General features: G+C 45.7%; 1 protein-coding gene across 1 annotated transcript; it reads right to left on the bottom strand.

Annotated features, from left to right (window-relative positions):
• Positions 1-7,786: 7,786 nt before the first annotated feature.
• Positions 7,787-10,062, bottom strand: LOC144707166 (uncharacterized). The gene is made up of 3 exons (XM_078580282.1): positions 8,653-10,062; positions 8,490-8,581; positions 7,787-8,426 (listed from the first exon to the last, which is right to left on the bottom strand). The coding sequence occupies exons 1-3, from the start codon at positions 9,265-9,267 to the stop codon at positions 7,787-7,789; spliced, it is 1,347 nt and encodes a 448-aa protein (XP_078436408.1). The 5' UTR covers positions 9,268-10,062.
• Positions 10,063-12,298: the final 2,236 nt, after the last annotated feature.

Genomic DNA, 12,298 nt, shown 5'->3' with positions numbered 1-12,298 from the left:
TGCATTGGACCGGTCCCGCCTTTGTTATTTTGTTCGTCCTCGTGTAACGAGGAGGGCCACGTCAATAGACGGAACCCTCCCCTTAGCCTAGTCACTTGGCATCCTCCCTTCCCCCTCCTATATAAAGGGGAGGTATGCCCAAGGACTGAGGTAGTGAGTATTTTGAAAAACCAAGTGGTCTTTGTTATTTCCTGTCTAAGTTCAATTGTCGTTCAAGTTCTTCGGTAGCCAAAATTAGCAGGGGATCGTCCCCCACCTCTCGACAGGAACAGCCGTCTGTCCAGCTCCCACCGGCGTCCCTTGGATTCCCGGTCTGCTCTCCCGCTGGTCATCTCCGTCGGCGGCCGTCCCCGAGACCGTCACGCTCCGCGCCTTCTCTGAGTCCGCTCTGGGCCCGGATCCTGCCGGTGGATCCCTCGATCCCTTGTCTCATCGGGGAGGACCCCTTCTCCGACCGGCATCAGGCTCCTCCCTTGGCTCGGGAACGATTCTGCCCAGCTTCACGCCGAACGACGCAGAAGTCTGCGCCCGAACGCGCTGTTTCGTACAACGGGGTTGCTCGGCGCCGCGGCCTTGTCACCCGGTCGCCGCCGCGGGCGAACGTCCCTCCTGAGATTTCTGCGCACGCGGACTCCCCTCGATCGAACACCAGACGGCTACCACCGTCACAGCAGTCCATCTGCAAGTCCGGGCGCTATTCGGTGCCCAACGTATCCAGTCCTGTTTCCTTCATCGCTGGATCCCGGCCTTTCCCGTCGTCCTGCGACCAGGCCTCCGCCGTAACCGTTGCCCCGATCGGGGAATCGCCCAGATCATCGCCCGCCCTGTGCGCGGGTCGGCCTTCCACGCCCCTGCATACGCTCGGGAGCTCAGCCGCGGCTACGCTCCTCCGCATCAGACGAAAGCCCGCGCGCCGTGAGCTCTCGGTCGCGCGAACACGGGCGCGAGTCACTCCTATTTTCCACCGCGATTGACACCCACCATGCGCCACGATAAAAGGGGGCCTGACTTGCTCGCACCCTGCCCCTCCTCTTTCCACGTCGGCTGCTGTGTTCCACTACCTGCAACGGATACTTCGTCACCAGCAGCCCTCGACCCGGCGGATCATCACCCGCCCCAACCTCGTGGAGGCCTGCCCAGACGAAACTGCTGATCTGTCGCTCCGAGAACTTCCCCGATGAATTCTGGAGCTGTCCTTGTTAGTGGAACGTGACCAGGTTCCATCTTGTTTCCTTTTCCCCTCTTTACAGTATTGTTATTTCCTTCAGTGCTGTCGCCCGCTATCGATTCCGCCGCCGTTTCTCGTCGACATAATTCTGTTAGACTAGCCACCCATTCTCGAGTGATAGGATCCCTTTGGGATAGACGATCAGGTTATAGCTGTCGAAGGTGAACTCCGGAAGGCGGTAAAACGCTTCTCTCGTCGTGCTCGCTCGTGTAGATCCCGCGGGTCACTCGGGGTCGATCCGAACTTGTTCGTTCCAATTAGGATTTACCGCACCGTTGCCCCTTCCTTCGGACCGCCCTTGTGCTCCTGAGGACGTTTAAACGCATATTCATCATTATACTTGGACACGCATTGCACCTTGCTGTGACGTAGCACGAGCCGTCGATCCCGGCGTTACCGTGTTACATCAAGGAGCTCCACTGGTATTATCTTTTTCTTCGGGACTATGGAAATTTCTTGGAGTTCACAAAAACAGCCAGTTGTGACTCTTTCATCATGTGAATCTGAGTATGTTGCTGCTAATAGTGCTGCTACGCAAGGTGTATGGCTATCACATATGATTGGCGAATTGAAAGGAGACGCCCCGAAGCCATTTAAGATCCTCGTGGATAACAAATCTGCTATAGCGTTGAGCAAGAATCCTGTTTTCCACAGTCGTTCAAAGCACATCGAGAAGCGGTTCCATTACATCCGTCAATGTATTGCAAACAAGATGTTACAGGTGGAGCATGTGAGTTCGGATCTTCAATTGGCTGACATATTTACGAAGTCTTTGGGCAGAGTTCATTATTTGCAAATGCGAGAGAAGATTGGACTCAAAGACGCGGGCGAGATTGGCAAGGTTACGGGGGCGAATGTTGCGAGTAACCTCGCCAAATAAGAAGGAAGAGAGAGAGAGAGAGAGAGAGAAAAAAAAAAAAAGAAGAAGGGCCGCCCATTTTTTTCTCTCCACGTGGCTCTCTCTCTCCGCCCAATTCTCTCTCCGACCAATTTGGGAGATTGACCAAGCTTCGGTCGACCGAGTTTTATGGCGTTTTTTTCTTATAAATATGTAACCTTTCATTTTTTATCGTATGAACTTCTTCTTGAGTTATTTGTCTCTTCTTCTATCATCTTCTATTCTTCCCCAAGTGAGTGAGGGATTTTTTGTGAGTGATTTCATTTGGCTTAGTGCCAACAGCCGAGAGAAGGCTGAAGGGGCGACCGGGGGGCGGCCAAGGGGCGGCTGTAAGGCCGGCCGGGGGAGGCTGAGTGGCTGGACAGGGACGGCTGATTGGACAGCCGTGTGTGCGACCGCAGGACATTCAAAGGGAGGCTGAGGAGCGTCCATAGGGCCAGTCGGAGGTGGCTGAGTTGACGACCGCGTGTGCGGCCGTGAGGCGTCCAAAGGGAGGCCAAGGGGCAGCCGTAGGGCCAATTGGGGACGGCTGAGTGGACTGCCGTAGGACAGTCGAGGGGTGCCTGAGGGGCGGCCGTGGAGTGGCCGCGGGGGTGCCCGAGGTGCACGTGGGCGGTCGAGGGGCAGCCGCGTGGGCGGTCGAGTGGTGGCCGCGTGGGCGTCGAGTGGCGGTCGCGTGGGCAGCTGCAGAGGTGGCCGAGGGGCGCCGCAGAGATAGTCGCATGGACGCCCACCGCGCGTTCAAAGGGATGCTGTGGAGCAGCCTTGCTACCGCACGGGGGTGGGCGAGAGGATGGCCGCAGGACGCCCGAGGGGCAGCCGGGGGGCTGACGGGGAGCGGTCGAAGGGACAGCTGCGGGATGGTGGCCTCAGGACAACTGTAGGGCGGTGGCCAAGCGACTGTCGTGGGGAGCTCCATGGGCAGTCACAGGAGCTGCACGGGCGGTCACGGGAGCTGCACAAGCGGTCATGAGAGTGGCACGGGTGGCCACAGTTGGCGGCGGCGCCGGAAGCTCCGGCAAAGATGGAGGTGGTTTCCAGCGATCAAAATTAGGTTTTTTTTTACTTCAAATTCATAGTGTCATTTTATAAATATAACAAAAACTCTAAATAAACACTAAAAATCGGGGGAAAATCTTTAAAACTCACATTTTTTCAATCTTTTGTTCTCTCCCTCTCTCTTGTGGGCGTCCCTCCCTTTTATAGGGGCAAATATGGGTCTTCCCCCTTAGAAATAAAGGGAAGAAGTCCCAATTAAAAGTAATTAGGACCCCCTAATAGGAGAGAGACCCCTAACACGCCCACACATGGGCTCATACACACGCAAATGTCTAGGTACATACAGCGGTCCAAACACATGCGAACAAACAAAAACAAACACTTACACGGCCGTGGCCGACGTACGATGCCTACTAAACAAAGAAAATATACGGAAAGATAATGTCAAACATTTTTGGCCTGTTGACTAGGTTGGGTACTCCAAAGGCTGGGTATTGTGCGTGAACCCTCGAAGTTGGATGGTCCCCCATGAAAGGTTGACAGCTGAGAGCATTGAGCTACTCATGACACTAAAGTGTCAGTGGCGAGCGGATGATGATATCTACAATGATAGCAACAAAGATGATTAAGATAACAATGAGAACCTAAGGTTTGATTAGGATGACCGTCTTTTCTTTGCTCTAACATGTTCAACATTTTAAATAGTATTTTCTATACTGCTGGGTGACATGCCAAGAAAATTCGTCTTTATTTTTGTAAAAAATTATCCATTCATTTCTATTGTCTCCAAATTTTTTATTCATAAATATATTATAGTATACTACATGCCCATGTAAAACCTAATGTTCTTAAAATATGAAACATAATGCCCTAAGTTTGAATAACATTATAAATATTACTTAGATAGAGGTGGAATTGAATAATTATAAATTTAATTTGTGACTCATATTTTTTTGTAATAACCGAAGCCCACATAAAACTTAATGTTCTTAGAATATCAAACATAACACCCTAATTTTGAATAACATTATAATTAGAGGTGGAATCCAATAATTATAAATGTACTTTTTACTCCTACAAAGTTTATAAAATGCTGAGAGCCCACAACCCCACAAAACCTAATGTTATTAAAACATTAAACTTAATGCCCCTAACTTTGACTTGCACTATAATTATTATCTAATAATTAAGAAATAATTATGAAATTAATTTCACGCCAATGATTAATTTATGACCTTAACTATCTGGGGCGATGTCCAATTATTGTTGTTTATATATGTAGTTACTTTAACACAATAATGAACCTTTGACTATGCGAATTTGTGTGGTGTGTGATGCAAATTTTTGCACAAATTTGCTCCAGACATTGAACTAGGCTTCTTGTGCAACTGAAAAATTTGTACAATGGTTTGAATATTCAGATCGGACGGCATGACCTCTCCTACTTAGGAGTTATACTTCATCTGTGTGAGTAATATTTATAATTTTTAGTGAATATAATCAATCTTCAATAAAGTTATATGGCTTAAGATTGTAGGAGGCATACCGAATTTCAAATCCAACTTTTATTAGCCCGGACCAGCCCACAGTGGTGTTGATTCTGCAAACTCCAAACTCATTTTGACTCGGTCAACAATTTTAAATACATGATACATAAACCAGAGTTTTCATTGCGGTAAATTTTCCTTAGATTTATCATCTTTATCTGGTCCTGACATTTTCTCCATTTCCTCAACCCCATGACATTGTCTCGATTTATCACTATTGGAGGATATCCAATGTCTGTTATCTGAAATCATCTTGATTTCATTCAGATATTTGATATCAGCTGTCTGATAACCGACAGAGGATGGACATCAGACGGGTGAAAACTAGATACCCGTCACAAATTCCAATATCAGATGACAATATTTGGGGGATATCAGATTGGCAAACACTATCAACGAGTATTGTTTCTGCAGATACTAATTTTGATAATGAGTATATAAGGAAATTACAAAAAACCTTTGAGAATATTAAGTAGAAATTAAAATATCTTATATTTCTTTCTCACTTTTGGGGGGGGGGGGTTTTGGTCGTTGTGTCAAATTTCGGGGTTTGAAATAAAATTATGTTATGTAGTAAGTCTAACCTGCCCATTAGTTCATGCGTCGTCTATAAATATTGGAAAAGGCCCAGTATGAGTAAAGCGGGGTTTTTCGGCGGAAAAAGCAGAAGACGAACCGAGATCGGCGATTGTAGAGATTGTTAGTCGTTTGGTATACCAATACAATCTGTCAACGAGAAGGCCAAGTAGGCAATCGGAAAGGTAGCATTTTTTCGTGTTTATCTGAATTATGATTCAACGATCACTTGATGTGTCGCTAGATTCGTCGCTGTCGGTTGGCCGTATCAATCGAGAGTTTTGGACCCGATTTGACGGTTTTAATCGGTGAATTTCGGATCTTGTGTAGTCAATTCGATTTTACTGGTGGAATGATGTTACGTTTTTGTACGAACTTTCTTCCGCTTAATCCTCACGGATTTGATAATTCAAGATGCGAATGCCGATGTTCTGAACGCGGTTATTTAGAGGACTGGGCTTCGGACGCGATTCTGTTCGTTTGTCTAGTTTGAATTGAACTAGAATGGATATTTGCATTACTTTTTCAAAAAAATCCACAGCGCCTATTTCTTTTCGAGTCATCAAATTCAAGTGTATACATTTCGTCCTTATCAAGATGAATGTATGCTTTCACGAATTAAATAGCTATATAATTGACTTTTGGATTCTCATGCGAGTTCGAGTCTGAAACTCTAGCTTACTAGGAATGGTTTATGACGATCCAGACAAATTCCGTACTGGGTAAGTATTATATACCGGTACAGACAACAATTTTTTCGGAAATGTATAATAGATTGTCTTTTCTTTCGGAAATGTATAATAATTTCGGAGATGGAAGAATTTGTGGGTTTATCAAACTTCTTGAGACCTTCGTTTTGGTTATTTTTGGTGAAATTTGCTTCACAATTATCGTAAACCATCATATCCTTCCGCAGAACCTTCTTTCCTAGCTTCTGCTGATTAGCTTATTTATCGTTATGAGAAAAAATACTGGATACTCTTCTACGAAACTCATGTTTTTCCATCTTCCTACACTAAGAGCATCAAAATTAAGAATAATATTCCTTGCTCCAATTTTTAGGCGACAGAATTTCAAGTTACTTCATTGCGTTATTTTTGTTGTATCTATCAATCCGACTCTCTCCCTCCCTTCTCGCTCTCAAGCTATATAAGGCATAATTTATGCTCTTAATTTTCCTCCGATTTGTGAAATTGTGGGGTTTTGAAGGATTTTTGTGGCATTAATTCATATTTTTGGAGTTTTGGAGATTAAGTCCCTCTAATTTCCGCAACTTTTATGTGTCTTTCATTTTATAGGAATTTTACATTCTCCATGGATCCTAAACACTCCAAAGAAACATTCAAGTGAGTTTTTATTAAAAAATTATTATGAACTTCAGTTATCCTGACAGAGCCGTTTGACTTTCTGAACTCAGGCTATTGGAGAAGCAACAAGAAATCCTCATGGAAGCTTACAGGTCCATGTCTCTGGAGCTGCATACTCTTCAGGTAAATCCGTTTTTTTTTTAAATTTGGAAGAGAAAAACCATTGTCATTTATTCCGATTACTTTGGTTAATAATATTAATGTACGTGGATATTAACCGTATCGCTGTGCATTTTTATGTTTAATATAGGTCGAGGAGGAAATGCTTATGCGCAAGTTTTATGAATTTATGACATCTCAAGGATTTCTCAATAAGGTGTGGGTCCCGGCTTTTGGACTTTCTATCTCTTCTCTCAGCAAAGGGAAAATATAATAATATTTTTAAAATTTAAATGCGTTTCGTTAGCAGAGGGAGATAACTGAAATTTCTTTCTCTTTAAATTTCTTGAATGGAAATTTCTTAAATTACTCGCTCTCTCTCTTTCTTCACTTCACCCATATCTCTCTCTTCCCCTCCCTCCCTGGATATCTCTCTCTCCATCCCAATCTCTATTTCCCTCTCTCTCCTCTATCTCACTCTTTCTTCTCTCTCTGTCCATGTCTCTGTCTCCCACCTGTATCTCTATCTCTTGTCCATCTCTCTCTTCTTACATCTCTCTCCCTCCTTACATCTCACACCTAAACTCTGTATCTCTCTCTCTGTTCTTCCTACACAGGTATCTCAAACTCTCTCTATATCTGCCCTCTCTCTTGTTCTCTCCTCCACATCCCCCTGTTTCTCTCTCCACTCTCCATAGCTCTCACTTATATCTATCTCCTCCATTTCCCTGTCGATCTCTCTCACTATCTCTCTCTATCTCTCAGACACTTCTCTCTCCTCCATCTTCATCTCTCTCTATCTCTCAGACACTTCTCTCTCCTCCATCTTCATCTCTCTCTATCTCTCAGACACTTCTCTCTCCTCCATCTTCATCTCTCTCTAATTGGCTTCTTTCCTGCGTTGCTATTTCCAAACATTTAATTATAAATTAATTCAGGGAAAGGAGGACTCACCTGGAGAAAATTCGGACGCCTCTGGGGCGCCTTGAACAAAAATACCGACGTGGAGGGCTAAGAGGGGCCAGCTGGACTCGTGTAATCCGTGCTCTCGCGGTCGTGAGTTTAGCTTAACCTACTCCAGCTCTTCTGTGATGGACTCCAAGGCGGAGGCCGCCCGGTCTACGTGCTTCAAGAGGACGCTATATATTTTCCTCCTGACTCTCTCCCGAGCTTCCCATTTCTCTCTGGAAGCTTCTCGAAGGGGCGACGGTTCCGCCATGGCCATCTTCTCCAGCCAATCCTCCACCTTCTTGATCTGCAGCAGCAGCGCGGCGATCTGGTTCTCCGAGGCGATCGATTCGGTCTCGCTCAGAACTCCGTCGAGGAACTTCTCAATGTAGCTCAAGAACCAGCGGTTGCATTCCGCGTGGAGCGATCCGGCGAGATCTGCGGCGGCGATCGATCCGGCGCCATTCATCCAGAGATCGCCGTTCATCCGATGCTTGGACCGCGCGAAAGAGCTCCAGATCCTCGCCGCGATCTCCGAATCCGCGGCGGAATTCATCGGCGGTGAGTCTCCCGATGCTAGCGCTGCGGTTATCCACGAGATCGCGTGTTTCCTGCGATCCGACGCCGCTGAATTCGAGTTTCTCGATGAGGTTTTCGCCTTCGCGGATTTCTCTGCTTGAATTTCGTCCAGGAACTCCAGGAAATCGTGGATGCCGTGGATCGATCCGCGCTCGCTCTGTTGCTGCTGGAGCTCTGGAAACCGCCTGAAACCGATTCTTCTCAGAAAATCGACGCGATTTCTGATCATAAGGACAGCGATTACTCACACCAGGAGGCGGATCGCTCGCTGCGAAGCCGATGCTTCTTGGAGAGCCTCCACGGCGGCGAAGATCGCCAGATCTCTGTGCTTGATCGCTGCCTGCAACGACAAGAATCAGTTGAAGATTCATTCACCTTCCCGATCCAAAAAACTGTTGAAGATTTAGTCACCTTCCCGGCCTTGATCAAGCTCGAGGGAAGCGACGAAGGCAGCGCGCTGCCTTCTCCAGCAAGACAGCCAGTCTCCAGCGCGGTGGAAACCGACGGGCGAGCCCAGCTCCTCCGCAACGATCGGGAAGGGGTCGGGCCGTCGGAGTCCTCGCTGTCTTCGCCGGCGCGCAACGCCATCTCCCGCAGCGATCGAGAGGCGGCGGAGTCGAAGGTATGTCTTCGGGAGAGGGTCGTTTGACTGTGGGAAGGGCTGGCGAGGCAGGGGCGGCGGCCGGGGAGGGGGCGGATGCCTTGGAGGAGGGGCAAGGGGGAGGAGAGGTCGAGGCGGGAGATTTGGATGAACTGGCCGAGCTGGAGCTTGTTGCTGAGGACGAGGTCGTCGTGTTCTTGGGGGAGGACGGCGTAGATGGCGTGGGAGGAGTCGGAGACTTTGAGGTAGAATCCTCTGTCTGGGAACAGGCCTGGGCCGGCCACGGTGGGAATGATGCCTGTGACTTGTAGCAGGGCTGGCTGGGGCTCGGAGGAGGCTGCGCGCCGGGCTGGAGTTTGAGGCTCGTCGTCGGCGTTGGCGCGGAGCAGCTTCGCGAGCACCCCCGGCACGAGGGCTGGCTCCATGCGAACCGCCGATGCCTCTTCCAAGGTCTGTCTCCTCGTCCTCCGTTCTTTTTTTTTTGACAAACATAGAGAGAGAGAGAGAGAGAGAGAGAGAGAGAGAGAGAGAGAGAGAGAGAGAGAGAGAGAGAGAGAGAGATGGATGGAATTTCTTTCGGACGGACGGACAGAGGGAGAGAGAGAGAGATGGAAATATAGACAGATGGGCAGATAGGGAGAGAGAGATATGGAGAGAGAACGGAGGGGAAGACAGATGAGGAGAGAGATAGACAGATGGACAAACAGATGAGAGAGAGACAGGGTGGGAGAGAGAGAGGGAGAGAGATATGGGAAGAGAGATAGATAGATAGAGACAGGGTGGAAGAGAAATGTATGGAAAGAGAGACAGATGGGTAGATAGGGAGAGAGAGATATGGAGAGAGAACGGAGGGGAAGACAGATGAGGAGAGAGATAGACAGATAGATAGAGACAGTGGGTGTCTGGGAGAGAGATGTATGGAAAGAGAGACAGATGGACAAACAGATGAGGAGAGAGAGAGATGGATAGAGAGAGACAGGGTGGGAGAGAGAGAGAGAGAGATATGGGAAGAGAGATAGACAGATAGAGACAGGGTGGAAGAGAGATGTATGGAAAGAGAGACAGATGGGCAGACAGATGAGGAGAGAGAGATAGATAGATAGAGACAGGGTGGGAGAGAGATATATGGAAAGAGAGACAGATGGCAGACAGATATGAGAGATAGACGGAGGGAGAGAGACTGCGAGAGGGAGATAGAGAGAGGGGGATAGATAGATAGATTATGAGGGCCAGAAAGAGAAAGAGGGAGGGAGGGAGAGATAGAGAGAGAGAGAGGGACAAAGGGAGAGAGTTGGAGAGGGAGTGGGAGAGAGGCAGGGAGAGGGAGTGGGTGAGAGACAGAGGCAGAGAGAGAGAGGGAGTGGGAGAGAGAGAGAGGCAGAGAGAGATTTGGTGCGGAAGAGAGAGAGATCGAGAGAGTTGGAGAGGGAGAGAGGCAGAGAGAGATAGAGAGAGATTTGGTGAGGAAGAGAAAGAGATCGAGAGAGTTGGAGAGGGAGAGAGAGGCAGAGAGAGAGAGAGAGAGAGAGAGAGAGAGAGAGAGAGAGAGAGAGAGAGAGAGAGAGAGAGACCCTAACGGTCAACTCCGGGACGTGAGGAGCGAGGGAGAAAACCTTCATTGGCATGATTTGGAAGAAGGAAAACTCTAAAAATAGGAGGTAGAGCAAAGTGTGCGGATATTAGGATTTTGAGAAAATTAGTGTGATGAAGTTGTTTTCAAGATACTTATAGATTTTGTGATTTACGATTCGATGTTTATATATATATAGTGTCTTATTATTGCTCGGCTAAAGTTTAGGCTCTCGAATCAAATCATTCAGTACAGAGATGTTTGTATTATCTGATGAATTTAAGATTGGTTACTGCTAGCACCTCGTCAGTATTCAAGAATAAATATTTTTTCTACATTGACCGAACAAAATTTGCATGAAAATGTTTGTTCTTGTGTGAAGCTCTTGAGATTACAGCCAGGAAATTTGAGTTTATTTGCACATTGTATACCAAACTTATTTTGATACGCTACAATCACTTTTGTGTGATTCAAGGAAGCTATACGTGCATTAGATCTCGACAATATGGCAGGAATCATTGTTATTTCCTAAATGTCATTTTCATAATGTGTTGAGGTTTGTATGGGAAGACATTGATTCGGATTTCTTGTTTCCGCATGATTATCACATTTCACTTGACTAAACTAAACTGCACTGCAATATTAGTGAATCAAATAAATCTCTCACAGCATCCCCTCAGTTACAATTCATTGATTTCCCCTAACATTTAAGTCCTATTTAAGGTTTTTTGTAGGGTTGACATCATTTGCTGTGATATATTGTATAATATCTTCCGTATATTTGGAATTATAGCCTTCGACCAATAGATTGATTGGAGAGATTACTCAAATCCGCCATGATCTGTATACTTTATTTATTTAGATGAAATGCCATGAGGCTTAATGAGTCATTGAATTTTAATTATTTGGAAATTCATTACCCTTCTGAAGATATATGTTTTGGTTGTATTAATGATTTCAAATTCATCACAATAATTTAATATCGATCATCACAATAGTTTAATAACGATCAGAAATGCTTGACCTCTAGACATATCCATGGAATTTGGCATTTTATATATCTTCGTTTTCTTCTCAATGAGGACCACTACAGATATGATATGATCTTCGAACTATTCTAGTCAGACAGAAGGATGAGAGTTCAAGAGTAAGAGAATAAGCAGAGCCCAATGAGAAACTTGAATGGGTTTATCTCACATAAGAACTTAATGTCATTGTATGCTTTACATAGTTTTTTTCTAAAATATAATTACACCTTATGAGTTTGACCCTCGAGGATCATTTACCAGTCTAGTTACCAAATGCATTAGATCAATATATTTTTATTAAATGATTTTTTATTATTTGATCCTAAGTGATAAGTCAAGTCACAAATACGTGAGGTGCAAAGCTATACCACATGTTCTAAAAAAAATTACAAGGGGTTCAATGAACTTTTCAGAAAATTTCTCTGTAAGTAGTCCCTCTAATCAACACTCCTATTATGACTCAGGTCATGGTCAATTGTCAACACCAATCCTATCGACTAGGTTAGGGAAGGTCATTGTCTAGTCTCAATTCAATTTTAGCAAAACCACAATCTAGAACTGATGTTTGGACTCGGCTAGTTTCAGTCTAGTCACGTTGCCCAGTCAATGTGAATGTCATTGTTTCAAAAAAAAATTAATATCTAAAAGTTAATATTAAAAGATAAATATTACAATTTTCTTGTGGAACCAATACAATAAATCAAACAAAATATTGACATATTTTCATACGAGGAATAACATTTACCTCTCAGTGGATTCTACTAAACTTGTTCTCCCTTTCAAGTTAATTACATTTCTCAAGGTCATCAGAAACTATGGATTCCAAGGTCATCGGAAACATAGGTTCTAATGAGAGTG

The sequence above is a fragment of the Wolffia australiana genome, chromosome 8 (genome assembly GCF_029677425.1).
Source record: "Wolffia australiana isolate 7733 chromosome 8, ASM2967742v1".
NCBI classification, from domain to species: Eukaryota; Viridiplantae; Streptophyta; class Magnoliopsida; order Alismatales; family Araceae; genus Wolffia; species Wolffia australiana.
Note: the sequence above shows the minus strand (reverse complement) of the source record. Positions and strands in the feature narration are given on the sequence as shown.